This window comes from Phalaenopsis equestris, unplaced genomic scaffold (genome assembly GCF_001263595.1).
Source record: "Phalaenopsis equestris unplaced genomic scaffold, ASM126359v1 Scaffold000002, whole genome shotgun sequence".
In the NCBI taxonomy this organism is placed as follows: Eukaryota; Viridiplantae; Streptophyta; class Magnoliopsida; order Asparagales; family Orchidaceae; genus Phalaenopsis; species Phalaenopsis equestris.
The window spans coordinates 62,598,950-62,615,531 of record NW_018164444.1 but is presented as its reverse complement, the minus strand read 5'-3'; the positions used below and the strand labels follow the sequence as shown (position 1 = coordinate 62,615,531).

The following is a 16,582-nucleotide window of genomic DNA, read 5'->3' as shown; positions in this document are numbered from 1 at the left end:
TACTGTTTGGACCTAGCAGACTCAAGCAAGGACTGAGGGCCTCTCAGGGGCCAGGTGGAGGGAATCTTTACTTCGAAGCTTCTCAATTGAGGGTCAAGGTGGAGAATTATTATTTTGACCCCCAATTAATGAACTAAAGTAAAAGGGCACTTTTGTAATGTGGTACCGCTCACCTACCACATCTCACCTACCGTTCACCTACCGTTCACCTACCGCTCACCTACCACTCACCTATCTCTCACCTACTACTCTCTTGCTTCTATAAATAGAGAGGGTGTGAGGCTTAGGAGAGCAAGGGAAGAGATCTTAAGGGTGTGAGGCTTAGGAGAGAAAAGGGAAGAGATCTTAAGCTACCACAAAGGAGGAGAGAATAACTAGAGAGCTAGAGAGGAGGAGAGCATCTTGAGGCCTTTTATCAAGGTCTCGCTTGTGAGGGAGGCCATAGAAGGAAGATGAGGGCTCATCTCTATGTATAAGTTATGTATTCTCCATTTTTTTGCCTTAGTGAACTATTTGATTGATTCCCTTCCGTGGACGTAGATCCAGCTGGATCGAACCACGTGAACGATCTGTGTTTGCTTGTGTTTTTTTTTCGTTTCATTTCTATGTCAGGAAGTACATATCTCACAACATTTACCAACACACTCTAAATCGTCAGTTTTTTCACCGGTTTATACTATTTTTTCTGCAGTGTGACATATATATACAGCTCACTGGAAGCAAAAATCTTTGTATTTCTGTAACACAATTTAATAAAAATAAATAACATATTTTTTTACTTATCTTTTTTAATCATGCATTTGACTTGTCCATGTCCACAGAGTGCAAAACTCATATTTTGGGGATTCCAGCTTTATCAATATGGATTGGAAATTGCATATTTTGCGCATAAACAAAACTTTTATTCTGCTTTACTCATTCATACCGAAATATAAGTTGTTTATTATAAGCATGCCTTCCCCAGATGATGCATATTGAATATGATAAAAAGAAGTGTTGTAAACATACTGCATATAATTTGTTTATTGTAAGCATGCCCTTCCCATATAGGCATTTTCTTATTTAAATCACTATGGCCATATAGGCTTTTTCGTATTTAGGTAGAAACACATTATTGTTATTTAGATCAAATATTTGATGTACTTTTGGAGCACATTTCTTATTTATGGAGGGAAGTTGCACTTGCTCAAAGTTTTGTTTTGATGTTGTTGTTGTTCTTTTGATGTTGTTGTTGTTCCCTGAATCAAGAATGGAATCTCCAAACAAAATCACGGAAGGAACAGGAGGCTTAATGGTTTGGTTTACAGCACAACCTGTAGTTAATTTAGTGCAGAGACATAAGCAATAGAATACTGCTAAAAGAACAACCATGGCTTCTGAATCTCCTTGGGATGTTCTTCTCATTGCTTTCTCTCTCTATCTCTAAGGCTGCCTCTCTTTGCCTCGCTTTGAGCTGCCCTGAAGTCACTTTATAAGTGAAGAGAGAAATTGTAGAACAGTAAGTAGACTCGCTTGGCTTTGCAAGTGAAGCTCACAGACACATTTACTCAGTATAAAATGCTCTTTTAATTAACGGAACGGTCCAATAAAAAAACAAGGAAAATTTCCATAAATATCACTCAATATATATATATATATATATATATTATTGTCATCTTTCTTATGCATGGAAAGATGTATTTCACATTCTAAAAATTTTAAAAATATATATTTTCTTATGTGATATGAAAGTTCTGGATAGTATAAATATAAAAATTAAAATTTCGAGCTATTTATATTATGGATTTGTGTTTAGTTTAAAGGGTTGTACGAGCACAAATTACTTTAATGCAAAGTCATCAATTTTTAGCTAACCAGAAAACTTAAAAGAGGAGTAATTCTCATATTTATGGTATATGTGAATCTTCAATATATAATCATGTATACTCAAAATTAGTATGCACGGATCTTGAGGTAATCTAAAGTCTGCCAACATCAAATTGGCTACCCAGGACCAACTTTTCCCCCAACAAAGGACACAGACGAAGGACTTTTTCCCTTGATGGAGGACTCTGAGAAATTATTTTTTCCCTCTGATGGAGGAGTCCAACGACAACTCCTCCCAACAGAGGACTCCAGCAGAAGAAGTTTTTGCGAAACTTAGCAACACAAAAGACTAAATCATCCCTTACTACGCTTTTAAAGTAAGGGTAATATTATAATTTATTGGTATTACAATTCACTACCACGATTAGGGCTGTTAAAACGGCTCGTTATTCATGAACAACTCGTATTCGACTCATTAAAAAGCTCGTGTTCGGCTCATTCACTAAGTTAACGAGCCGAACACAAACACCACAAACAAATATTTGTTCGTTCGTGTTCGGCTTGTTTTGACTCGAAATATCACTAATCAATTATCTACATATCTTTGTTGAGTAATCTTTTTTAAAAATTTAGTTGACTACAAGGCTACAAAGATTTATAATAAATTAAAAGTATTAATGAAAAAAATAGAATAAAAATTATTAAATTAGATTCAAATGATGTTTAAATCTTACACTAATCATTAACATCCGATGGCTACGTGATTAGGGCTGTCAAAATTACTCTTTGTTTATGAATGACTCGTGTTCGGCTCAGCAAACGAGTCGAACACGAACAAACTTTTTGAGCTTGAAATATAAACGAGCCGCTCGTGTTCGGCTCGTTTCGTGATCGGCTCGTTTACACCCCTAACCACGATCTACGCAACCAAATATGGCTTAAGTGGCTCATGGCTCATGCAGCTCCCTACTACGACCTCTGTGGTCAACTAATGCTCCTAAAGTAAACATTTATGGCCTACATGACCAACATCTATCAAAGCTTTCAACTACGGTCTCTACGACAAGGTGTGCAACCATAGCCTACAACATTCTTGACGAGCTACTGTCTTCATTGCAACCGACTACGACCCTTGCAACCTACTGTCATCAAAAACCACATTTATTGCAGTCACATTATGATTACTATTTATAAACTATTGTTGTGCATCTACGATGAACGATTGTGTAACTCCATTTTCCATAATTCAAAATAATAGCAGATCTGAGTACTTATAAATATTTAGTGATGATTTTTTCCATTTTTAAGGGTTTTCTACACAAAAAATTGAGATGTCTCATCCTACTCACTTCGCTTTTATTATCATAGAGCATGCCGAATTCTCGTACAATGCTAAAACGCTAAATAATCACTCTATCGCCATAAATATTTCAACACTCATCAATAGTATAATGGATATAAATTGTATTATTTCTCCTTCTGTTGAAGTAAAAATCAACTATAAAAAGTGCAACTTATCAATTCATATTTGGAAAAAAGTGACTATACGAACGATATGGTTTTCAAAACAAGCATTTTGTTCGCTTGTATGTTCGTGTTGTGGATCTGGTGGCGACTAATTCCTTCTAAATCTCTTTTTGTGAATTCCAAGTAATGTTGGCTTGCAAACATTTAATCCATCAATGGATGAATTTTGAATGTTCGATCAAACCATATTCGTACTCAATAAGAGGTCTCCTACTTCATCGCAAGCCCTGCTAGAGTTCTAACACAAACTTTAATTGAATTTTATTTATATCTATTAAATACATTTAAATAAAACTTTTTGATCAAATATGTTATTATAATATTAAGTTTCATATCAAGTTTGGCTGTTTTTAGTAAAATATTTATAGCTTGTACTAACATTTTGATTTTTCTGGCCTAATTTAAAAAAAAAAATGTGAGGCAAAATTATTAATGAAGGAAAAAAAATTAAATGCACGACTAATTTTAGATGTAAAAACCTAAAATAAAGTTAAACTTTATTGTAGATGTCGCCCACCTAAAATACCTAATAAAAAATCTTGAATAAATAATTGCTATTATTAAAAATTATGCTTTATATATATCTCCAAGTGTCTAGTACCCTTGGTTGACATCCATGATAAAAAACCCCTCAGGTTAAGAGTTCGAATCTCCTCTGGCACAGTTGGCACTAAGGAGGCGGTACTTAAATTGTTAGATACATTAGGTGTGGTTGGAGGATCGTATGTCTTTGGCTATATATATATATATATATATATAAAATGCCTAAACTTACTTTTTATATTAATAGCACTAAAATTTTCGGTATCACGGCAACGTTTATCTGCTATTTCAAATCCTGCAATCATAGCCATTGGTGTTCAATAAATCAATTGATTTTACTAAGTTGAAAAATATTATACATGATGGATCGATTTGGCTAGGACTGCAAACGAGCCAACCTTGAGAGAGAGAGCCCATGCTCGTTAAATAATCATTATTCTCATTCGGCTCGTTTATATATCGAGAGCAAAAAATTTGTTAGTGTCAACACGGGTTGTTCGCGAACAACGAGTCATTTTAAAAGCCGTAGTCACATAGCCGCGAAATATTAAGGATAGAGCAAGATTTAAAATTTATTATTTATATTAAAATATTCATTTAAATAGAACTTAATATATTTTTATTTTATTTTTTTAATTAATTATAAATCTTTGTAGCCTTATAGCCAAATAAATTATTTTAAAAAATACCCATCAATTATATATATATATATATAATTTAATTATTTCGAGCCAAAACGAGTCCAACAAGTACGAATAAATTTTCATTCTTGTTCGGCTCATTTATATATCGAGAGCAAAAAATCATATATAATATTATTTAAAGCGAGAACGAGCCAAACACAACTGAAGAATTTATTGTTCATGTTCTGCTCTTTTATAAATCAAGTACAAAAAGTTTGTTTGTGTTTGACTCATTTGCCTAGCGAACGAATCGAGCACGACTACTTAACTAGTCAAACAAGAGTTATTTGCAAATAACAAGCCATTTTGAGAGCACTAGACTTGACTGAACAAGCATATCTAATATATGATAGACACACCACATTCATGCGAAATTTAAAATAATGCATTTTAAATTTTGTGCATTTTAAATTTTGTGATGGAAATACTCATAATAATTAATATGAAAGCATAAGTCACCAACAAATTTTCATCATCCGACACGAATCTCGAAGTATAACACAAATCTCAAGATAATATTTTAAGCAAGAAATATTTAAATCTTGTTAAAAAGTATTCAAATCTTGATAAAAATTGATCCATAGATTTCAACAAACTTATAGTCAAACCGACCGACTCGATGAAACAGACCTAATGATATAAAAACTAGTCTAATCTGAGCCAAATCAAGCTCAGATCAAGTCATTAAACCACCCTTGGAAGATTTCCGAACTCATTTGGAAAGTTAAACGGTTGTCAAATATGGCAAGTTTATACTCAAATCGAGCGGCTCAACAAGAAGAATCCAACAAGCCCAAGATCACTCAATTTTGACATCGTTAAGACACTCAAATGTCCATTAAACGCCGTATCATCGAGGGAAGCTCTCTGGACCGTCCGATCAAAATTGTTGATATTTCTGCATTAATTGCACTCAGACCACTATAAATAGACCCCCACTCTGGAGAGAGAGTCTGAGAACTTGAGGAGAAGTTGCAGTTCAGCATCACCGTCGATCGTCATCGAACACCGCCGACCTCCGTCGTCAACCACCGCTGACCGTTGACGACCACCGCTGACCTCCGACGACCACTGCCGACGGTCGTCGACCACCGCCGACGTCGTCGACCTCTGACAACCGTCATCGACTACCACTAACCACCATCGATCACCACCAACTAGACGCCGTCAGTCGGCGTTGTAATCTAAAAAATATTGTTATCATTCCCCGTCTGTGGGACAAGGGATTCCTGTAATGAACAATCAATAGTGGATTTTCGCAACTGGGTCAAGCCCCGTGGTTTTTCCCTTACGTGTTTTCCACCTAAGAACTTCTAAAGTCATCACCGCTTGTTTCTATTTCATCTGTGTGTGCTGAACTTTCTTACAACGCTAAGACGATAGTCCGTTACTCTACCGTCGCGAATTTTCTAGCACGTATCAATACTCATTTATGAATTTCTTATTTTCAATTAAAAATGTAAATTATTTTTTTTTAGTAAATATTAAATTAGGGCGTAATTACCATAAGTTGAGGGCCACTGAATGATATCAACAATATTGAGTAGATAATATCGTGTAGGAAATTTGAATTATTCAAATTATCATATTTAACTGATGTTGAATGTCCACGAAGAATTTTGTCACCGCACCCACTATGTCGATGACTTTATAATCGATTAATGCAATAACTTAGCCAAATATCTTGTCCCGATTATCTTCACAAACTCCTGTCAGAATCCCAATTACTATGCCTACTTTTCGTCGACTGGAAGCACAACAACTTTTCTCAAAATGCAAAAAAAAAAAAAGAAAATCCACACGGCTCAGATAAAATAAAACCTTAAGAAATACTAAAATCGAGGTTATTTACAATTTGAGTGTACGAGCTCGAAAAATCGTTAACTCTAGCGAAAATGAGATTGGAGAGCGTTTGGCGTTCGGTCGACTCCGAAACGGAAGCACCCTCATGAGAATGAAATGAGGGACTTTGGATGTTGGTTTGATATAAAGACCATTTCCAAAGGCCTTCCAATAAACATTTGATCATCGATTACGATATTCTTAAAAACCTGATTGATTTGACCATCGGTTCAAATTACATGACCATCAGTTATTAAAAGCGCAAGAAATTGCAGCATGACTTTTTGACGAGTTATGATTGTCACTTTATAATTTGCTATGAACCGATGGTTTGGACCATCGGTAATCTGTCGAAGGTTAATTCACTTGAAACCCAAGGCTAAACCGACAAGTAATTCTTCGTTTAAATTAAACATCGTTCAGTCATTAAAAAATAAAGGTAGAATTACCTACGCACTCTAGATTGTTGGTTTTTTCACCTGTTTAAACTATTTTTCAGTGTAACTTATTCATGCAGCTTACTGAAAGCAAAAATCTTTGTATTTCTGTAACACACTTTAATACAAATAGAGAACATATTTTCCAACCTATTTCTTTAATCATGCATTTGACTTGTCAATGTCCACAGAGTGCAAAACTCAAATTTTGGGGATTCCAGCTTTGTCATATGGATTGCAACTTGCATATTCTTTGCATAAACAAAACTTTTATTCTACTTTATCATCCATACGGAAATATAATTTGTTAATCATAAGCTTGCCCTCCAAAGGTAATGCATACTGAATATGATAAAAAAAATGTTGTAAGGAAAAGATAGAAACACATTATAGTTATTTAGATCAAATATTTGATGTACTCTTGGAGCATCCTGTCTACTATAGCCATATAGGCTTTTTCTGTTGGGTGAAAACTATCCCAAAATATGTATTTTGTATCATCAGAGCATACATGTGACTTGTTATTGCATAGTATTCCAACTTCAAACGCTCCTGTTCCACAACATCCTTTATCTGAGACTTCAAATCCTGCAGCCATAAGCATTATATATAGTTTATTATGTAGCTTTTTAAGTATTTACTAAAGAATATATATGCTATGATGCAAAAATATGAGCATACAAACATAAAAATATAGCAATATGCGATACATATATAAATACCATATAGAGAGGGCCTCTGAATGATATCAAACAGTATTGTGTAGATATTAATGTAGACAAGCTTTTTGTCTCTAAAATTTGTTGCCAAGCTTTTAATTTCTGCGCTAATTTTGGAATTATAGAGCAAAGCTGCCTGATTATGAGCTTCTACACATTCTCGAGCAGTATATCCTGCAAAACTTATTTGTGAAGGCAAGCAGCCTATTGGAGGGAGACCAATAAATCCAATCCTACGTGCCCCCATTTTGTACAGTTTCTGTAATAAGGTGACAGAATGCATGAGAGCTATATATCATACAAATCGACGTGCTAAATTGCATAAATAATTCATTCATTTGTATATTATAGAATGCAGAATGAATTTTATTAATTATTTTTGCTTTTCAATTCTCAGTAACATGCAAAATATATATGCTTAATTATGTTTTTAGATATCTAACATCTAAAGTTTAATTTTTATATTTATGTTGAAGAAAAATAGGACCGCTCGACACCTCAAGAAAACCAAGAACTGCACTGCGGAACACCCGAAGAAAACCAAGAACTGGACTATCGAATAGAAAGAAACAAAAAATGTCGAACACCTCCTTAACAGCCGAAGGAGAGTGAAATTGCAGCAAAGATAATATGCAAACAAGAAACAATAACACCCAAGAATTACATGGTTCGGTCCATAACACCTACATCCATGGGAAGAAAATCAACCATAAAATCTACTAAGGCAATAAAGAAGAATTAAAAGACTTTTACATTGAAGAATGAGCTCTTATCTTGTCATGATATCTCTCTCGAATCACCTCGATACAAGATCTCCAAGACAAGACCCTCCCCCTCAATTCTTGAAGCCTCTCCTCTTCTTTCTCTAACCAATTGATTTGTTTTCCCTTGGTCCCCATCTCTACAAGCCTCCCTCATTTATTTATAACAAAATGAGGCCTCCCAAGTAGACCCGATTCACCAATTGAAAACTTCTATGAATCTTTAACAACTTCTATGAAATTACAGGTTTTCCATTGCCTTAGTTAGCCAATTGTGAGTCATTGTAACAATTCTCCATCTTGATTCTTAATTACAAAATCTTGAATAGAGATTCCCTCCACCTAGCCTCGAGGGGCCTTTAGTTCAGGATGTCATTCTTCTCTTTCTTGTCCATCTCAGCCGACAATGTCACTGCCCTTGCAAAGTTTCTATGGCACATTGTTGCACCAATAGAGCTCTCATCTTGACTCTCCACAGGCTGAAATCATTCTTTCCGGTGAATTTATCGAGGTCAAATTTGGCGAATCCCATTGTTGTGGCTAGAAATCCCACAAACGGCGCCAATTGTTGAAGAAAAATAGGAAAAAAACCAAGAACTGCACTGCCGAATATCTAAACAAAAAGTGTTGAACACTCCTTGACAGTCAAAGGAGAGTGAAACCGCAACTGACAAAAAAAAGATAATATGCAAATAAGAAACAAGAACACCTAAGAATTACGTGTTTCGGACCATAGGACCTACGTTCACGATAGAGAAATCAACCATCAAATTCACTAAGACAATAAAGAAGAATTACAAGTTTTTTACATTGAGGAATGAGCTCTCATCTTGCCACGATCTCTCTCTCGAATCTCCTCGATACAAGATATCCAAGATTAATGAGTTCTCATTTTGTCATGATTTATCTCTCAAATCACCTTGATACAAGATCTCCAAAATCCTCTCCCTCAATTATTGAAGCATCTAATCTTCTTTCTCTAACCAATTGATTTGTTTTCCCTTTTGTCTCCTCTCTACAAGTCTGCCTCACTATTTATAACATAATGAGTTTTCTCAAGTAAACCCGGTTCACCAATTGGTAGCTTCTATGATTCTTTAACAGCTTTTATGTAATTACAAGTTTTTCATTGCCTTAATCTAGTACTTGCGAGTAATTGTAACAATTTATGACACTCAAACTTTTACTATCATATCAAAATATCAATATTAATACATATAGATAGTGATCAATGGTGGTCGGCGACGATCGATGGTAGATGTTGGTTGGCGGTTGGAGATGGCGGATGGCGGTTGTCGATGGCAACAGAAGTGGTGCAGGACTCCAGCTTCTTTTCAGACTTCAAGTTCTTCCTCAGGCCACAAGCTCCCCTCCCATCTCATAAGAGGGTATGACTCTATTAATAGAGTTCTGGATGTAATTAATGCAGAACTATAAACCACTTTGATCTGTCGACTTAGATAACTTATTTCGATCAAACAACATTTGATGAACATTTAAATATTTCTTGCTCAAAAGATTGCCTCAATATCTGTATCATGCCTCGAGATGCATGTTGGATGATAGAAATTTTGTTGGTGGCAGGCATATCATAGTATTTTTGGAGAAACTGCTTCTTAATGTCTTTTCTTAACTCTCAGGAACACTACTCTTATGCATTTATTTGCAAACTTCTATTTGTTTCATCAAATTCCTTATTTTGTAGTACTTTTAAGTTCTTCAGTACAGAGACTTTAATATTATGATAACCAGATAGAAATTTATCATCTTTTATTATCATTTAAGATATTATTTTAACCATCTTGCGTTCTTTGATACATCTGAAACTTTGATCCTAGTAACATTTTATACTAAACATCTAGAAATTGTAAATTTCAAAAAATAATATTAAAAAAAAATGCAAAATTGCAGACCCGGTTCATACCTGAACGAAATCAGAAGCTTTAGCGACGAGAAAGTTGACATAAGAAGGAACATCATAATGCAGTTTCCGAAAGAGAGTTGGGAAGTAGGTGTTGATGAAATCGTTAGTACCCGCGCACACAATAAATAAGCTCTCAGATATTATAATCTCCGCCCTCGCCTTGCCGGCTATTGCTTCAACTTTCTCTTTATATTCCTCAAATAGTTTCAGCTGATCCTCCATTGATATCACAGACTGCATTCATTCATTTCATTAACATGTCTATGTTTTGATTTATAATTAACTTTCATTTTTATCACAGTATATATTATGATCGTGCAATTAATTGCTTAACCATTATAATGATGAGTATTTATATCAATTTGCATGTTTATTCGATTCCATCTTTTTAATTATATATTTTAAAGTTATTTATATTTTTTTAATATGATAACTATACTGTCAATTATAAATTTAAGAATAAAAAAGCTTAATGTACATGTCAATAATCTTTTATTTGAAAAATTGTTTCATGTCACATGATCTATTGATGTAATGTGGTAGGAAGATTCAACACAAACTCAGAAGAGAGAGATGGAGAGTACCGCAACGATGGAGGTGATGGGATCATATCCCGTAGATCCAGAAGCGAAGCTCACCCCAGTAAGGAGTTCCTCATCTCCTAATTTAGGGCTGAGATAAGCTGGCACTAGCTCCTTCACTCCAAGACTTGAGGCTAACATTCATATGAGGAATTAAACATTTATCATCTATAGAAATAATTAAATAAAAAAATATATGGCAAGCTTATATTTTATTCTTTAAACCATGGAAAACATCTTTTTATATATATTCATACTGATGGTGGCATATATGTTAAAATTAAAATTTAGGTTTGTCAAATATGTAAATACATAAGAATTGAATGGTATATATGTAAATATTTTAAGAAAATAAAACTGCATGATGAAAGGATGTCTTTTTAATACTTAATTATAAATGTGCTAAATTTATGCCGACTTCTAACTTTTGTGGTGCAGGTTATGCAGGCATGATTTTCATCAACATGCAATAAATGTGCATTAAAGCCGCAATAAAAAGAGCATGAAATAAACATTAGAATTAGTTGAAATCGTGTTTCATCAAACATTATTCACAAATGAATAATTGGATTTTTTTATTTTCTTACAAATAAATAAATCAGAGATGAAAATATAATTGTGTTGATTCAGGTAATTAAATTATTTTGGATTAATTAAATTTTAATATGTGATTTATTTTTTGTATTGGTTACTAAGTAAGTGCTTGTCATGTTAATAATCTACCTATTTAGGATTTAGTAGATAATATATTATTAATTATTAATTAGTTAACTAAATTAAAATTAATTAAATTCACTCGCAGTACTTGTCATCCTCTTCCCCCTCTCTTAGCCAACACCATCACCTACCTCATTTCCCGTCTTTCGGGAGATGCTTGTCCGTCTAGGTGCATTATATCATGTCGTACGTTCAATAACTTGGTACAATCTATCGTAATATTTTCTCGTCTCTCCCTTCACCTGAAACCATTGCCTACCTTTGCCTCTGATCCCCTTTCCCGTCCCCAACCCCTTTCCACTCTCGTGACCGAAACGCTCACAACATAGTCACAACTTGAACTATCTCAAAAGACATTCCTCGTCAACCCGCTCCGCTCCTACGAGCAAGTAACCATCGACTTTCCCCCTCTTCCTCTCTTAATTTGCACACTTCAACTCCCCTAAACCATATAAATCTATCTTCCAACAGGGCCTACTAATAATGACTGTAATGAAGAAAAGCTCAATTTCATTGTTAAGAATGGAAAGCTATTTGGTTTAATGTCGCATCAGAAAGCCAAGCCCAATATACTAAAGACTTATATGCACATGCCATAATATAAGTATATAATTACAGTAGATATAAAAAGTATGTATATTGCAGGTGGGAGTACCTATGATGTCACCAGGAATTTTGCCATTTGAAAATCTCCCAGTGGGAATATGGCCAACAAAATCCTTCCCGTATGGAGGGAAGTTGCACTTGAGCAATGTTTTGATGTTGTTGTTGTTCCCTGAATCAAGAATGGAATCTCCAAACAAAATCACAGCAGGAACAGGAGGCTTAATGGTTTGGTTTACAGCAAAACCTGTAGTTAATTTAGTGGAGAGACATAAGCAATAGAATACTGCTAAAACATGAAGTATGGCTTCTGAATCTCCTTGGGATGTTCTTCTCATTGTTTTCTTCCTCTATCTCTAAGGTTTTCTCTCCATGAGCTGCGCTGAAGTCACTTTATAAGTGAAGAAAGATAGTGTAGAACAGTGAGAAGACACGCTTTGCAAGTGAAGGTCACAGACATATTTACTCAGCATAAAACTGCTCTTTTTAATTAACATAACGGTCCAATAAAAAAACAAGGAAAATTTACATAAATATCACTCGATTGCCGCACATAAATTTACATATCTAATCCCAAAACTTCAACTTTTACTTATAAATAAATGATAAGTAAATATATTTATATTCCTTTTAATATATATATATATAATATATATATATATTGTCATCTTTCTTATGCATGAAAATATGTATTTCACATTCTTATAATTAAAAAAGATATTTTTTTTATGTGATATGAATTTTTAGATAGAATAAATATAAAAAATTAAAATTTAGAGTTAATTAAATTATGGATTTGTGTTTAGTTTTAAAGGGATGTATGTGTAATTTCATGCAAAATCATCAATTTCTAGCTAAGCCTAAAACTAAAGGAGTAATTCTAATATTTATGGTATATGTGAATCTTCAATGTATAATCATGTATACTCAAATATGATATGCACGGATCTTGAGGTAATTTGAAATCTGCTCACGTCATTGGCTATCCTCGGTCAACTTTTCCCCCTAGAGGATGACTCAAACGAAAGACTTTTCCCTCGGACAGAAGACTCCGACGAATCACTTTACCCCCCGACAGAGGACTCTGATGGAGGACTTTTTAGCAAAACACAACAACAACAAAAAGATTAAATCATCTCTTACTACCCTTTTAAAGAAAGGGTAATGTTGTAATTTATTATTTAGAACTCCTGTCATCTATAAATAGGAGAGTCATTCCATGTAAAGCTCTAATTTCATGAAATAAAATGGGTTCACGAGCTAAGGAACACCCCGATTCACCCCTAATGGGGCAAGTCTTTCTCTTCTTCTCTTTCTCTCTTTCTCTCTATCTCTTTCATGCTACTCTTCCCTTGGTCCTATGCTCTATTTCTTGGGTACAATTTGTCGAATATGTTTGGATTCAACAAATCATTTGATCTTATATTTTTGGTGCTTGGGAGGAACTCAAGAGAATAAAAAGTTGAGATAAGAGAGGGAAATTGGAGCATTAATTAAGGGAGTTAGGAGCGGTTTGGTGGTAAGTGGAATATGATGATGTAAACTTGACCCAAATAGCAATTAAGAGAATAGAATAATGAGCATAATTTTTTTTTAATATTACAAAAATAATTAAAATATTTTTTGTTAACTATATGCATAGCATAAGTTTAATTACATATAAATATGAGACAAAAATGGTTATAAATAAATTATGCAAGGGTTAGAGAATTTTTGGCTCAAGTAAAGTTGAATTGAAGTAATTAGTTATGATTATGGGTGTATTTGAGCAAGCTTACTTATGAGCAAGCTCGAGCTAAAATTGATAAGTGGCTCTTGTCAGCTTAGTTTCCTAAGCTAACAAGCCAAGCTCAAGCCAAGACTTCATTAACTCGTTAGTCGTGAGCAACTCTTTAGGATAGTATTAACATAAATATATTTGAAATATATTACTATTCAATATTTTATCTTTAAATTGTTAAAAATACTTTAAAATGATATTTTACATTTTATATCAAATGATTTCTTATTATCTGTCTCCTAACTACTCATTACTTATATAATTTTATTATAACACTAGCTTGAATTAATAATTCTCTTTTATAATAAGCAAGCAAGCTCTTGAATTGCCACAACAAATAGAATTAAATTTGAGTTTGAAACTTGATTAATTAATCAAGATTAAACTCAAATTAAGGATAGCCCGAGCTCAACTTCACTAATTCACATCCCTAGTTAGGTGCATTTTTACAACTCTGCATTATAATAATGCTAAAGAGTAATCTTTGGAAGCCTTTCAAGCAATTATAATTACATTATTCATTCTCTCTTGAAAAACATTTGTGCTAGATTATGAAAGTTTCAATCCGTTAAGAAGTGCTAGATAATTATGTGATTAAATTTAAATGAGATAAATTAGTGGTTAATCTCATTTTTAAACTAAAATGTCAATTTGTAGATAGGATTAATCATTTGATAAAAATATTAAATTTCTTGAGTTTCAAATTGCATTAACCACTTAATTTCAAGTGAATCCCCAACTTCAATATTACTTATTAGATGGTAAATCAAAAGAAATGAAGGTGAATATAAAAGGAATCAAAATAAATAAAGATAATTAGCAATCAAACTCATTTTTAATTAAATATTAAGCATATTGGTAAGGATCTATAATTTAATATGCTTCTTTTAATATATTTTTAAAATATTTAATAGCACATCACATTCAAATGCCGACTCCAAAATAGATAACCCTTAAAAAGATACTAATCGATAGAGATATTTTTGATATGTGATTTTGTTGAGAAATTAAGGTGAAGAAAAACAGAAATCGACACAAATCCAGATGAAAACACAGAGATTTAACGAGGTTCGGCAAAAATGTCTACACCCTCGGGAGCAGAGCGGCGATTTTCTTTCAATTCAGAAAAAGAGTACAGGATTAGTTTTGGCGACTGTTCTTTCAATTCCAGAAAGAGTACAAGATACCTAGGGTTACAAACAAGACATATATATATATATATATAACCTTGACGTACAATATGTAATTGCAAAATTACCCATGTATCGTACCAAAAATATATATAACCCACTCCACTCATGAACTCTGCTCCGCTGGCTCACTCTGTTCGGCTCCAGCAATTGTCCATTATTCTGGTATATGAGTCATACCTAACAGATCTGAAGGATTTGGGTGGTATAAATATAAAAAAGTAAAATTTAGGTGCTAGATGTGTAAATACATTGAAATTAAGTGGAATGTATGAAAATGCCCTAAAAGAGAAATATTTACATGATAGGTGAGCAACCAAAAATGTAGGCTTTAATTTTTCTGACATGCAATAAGGCATGTATAACTGTTCAACTAACTCTTACAGCAGCCATTAATATTCATCAAGCTCAAATTCAAATTCAGTTTTGATGCTTAATGATTTCATTCAGAGGCATTAAAAATTTATAATTAAATATTATTATTTTTCTTGGATCAACTAATATTCTTCTATCAGACATACTTTCAACTCAATAAAAGTAATTTTTTTTCTAATTATTATTAACTATGGTTTCTTAAGATTTTTCTTACTGATTTATTGAAAGATTATACATTTTGTAGTTACGTGTGTCGTGTATCTCGGTCTGTTGATTCACATCCACGATATAAGACCCATCAGGTCGGGGGTTCGAATCCCCTCTGGCACAGTTGGCCTTAAGAATGTGATACTCAAATTGTTAGACACATTAGATGCGGCTATTCCTTTTCTATATATATATATAGAAAAAAATAATACAAAAGTCTTACTTTTTTTAATGTAAAAAAATAGTCATTTTTTTATTTTATTTATTTATTTAATTATAAGTGCAAGTTAAAAATTAAGACAAAAAGAAGCAATTATCACTATCTTAATTATTTTTTTTTTTCGCATATAATAATTTGACACATTCTGAAATATAAAACAAAAAAAAAAATTAACAAAAAATAAAAAAACGCTGAAAAGCAAGTAATTTTGTTAGTTGTTGAACCTGACTGTGGCAAGGTAGTGGCTGAAAATTTTAAAGAGAAATTTACATACAAACCACACAATTCTTATGTATTTACATATCTATGACGAACATTTATATATATTTACATTTAATAGTATTTTGGTGTCATAAATCTTTGCATGAAAATGTATATTTTACTTTTAAAAGTAAGTAAAATTAATATTTTTATGTTATATTAACGATTTGAGTGAAATGCATGTAAATATGAAAGTCTAGGTGTTAGAAAAGTAAATACAAAAGAATTATGTGGGACATTCGTAAATGCCCCAAGTTTAAATCACTAATATAAGAGAAAAATTTGCGTACGTAATACGTACGCAGCGCTGTGGACGTCAGGTAGGCTACAGAGAGGGTATTGAGAGTTATATCGCGTTATACCTCTATAACATCTCTGTAACCTAAATGTAATTAGTAAGTTCCGC

General features: G+C 33.2%; 1 protein-coding gene across 1 annotated transcript; it reads right to left on the bottom strand.

Moving 5' to 3' along the window:
• Positions 1–7,000: 7,000 nt before the first annotated feature.
• Positions 7,001–12,585, bottom strand: LOC110031786 (GDSL esterase/lipase EXL3-like). The gene is made up of 5 exons (XM_020735187.1): positions 12,196–12,585; positions 10,827–10,957; positions 10,243–10,476; positions 7,561–7,816; positions 7,001–7,426 (listed from the first exon to the last, which is right to left on the bottom strand). The coding sequence occupies exons 1-5, from the start codon at positions 12,479–12,481 to the stop codon at positions 7,236–7,238; spliced, it is 1,098 nt and encodes a 365-aa protein (XP_020590846.1). The 5' UTR covers positions 12,482–12,585; the 3' UTR covers positions 7,001–7,235.
• Between the last annotated feature and the right edge of the window lie 3,997 nt (positions 12,586–16,582).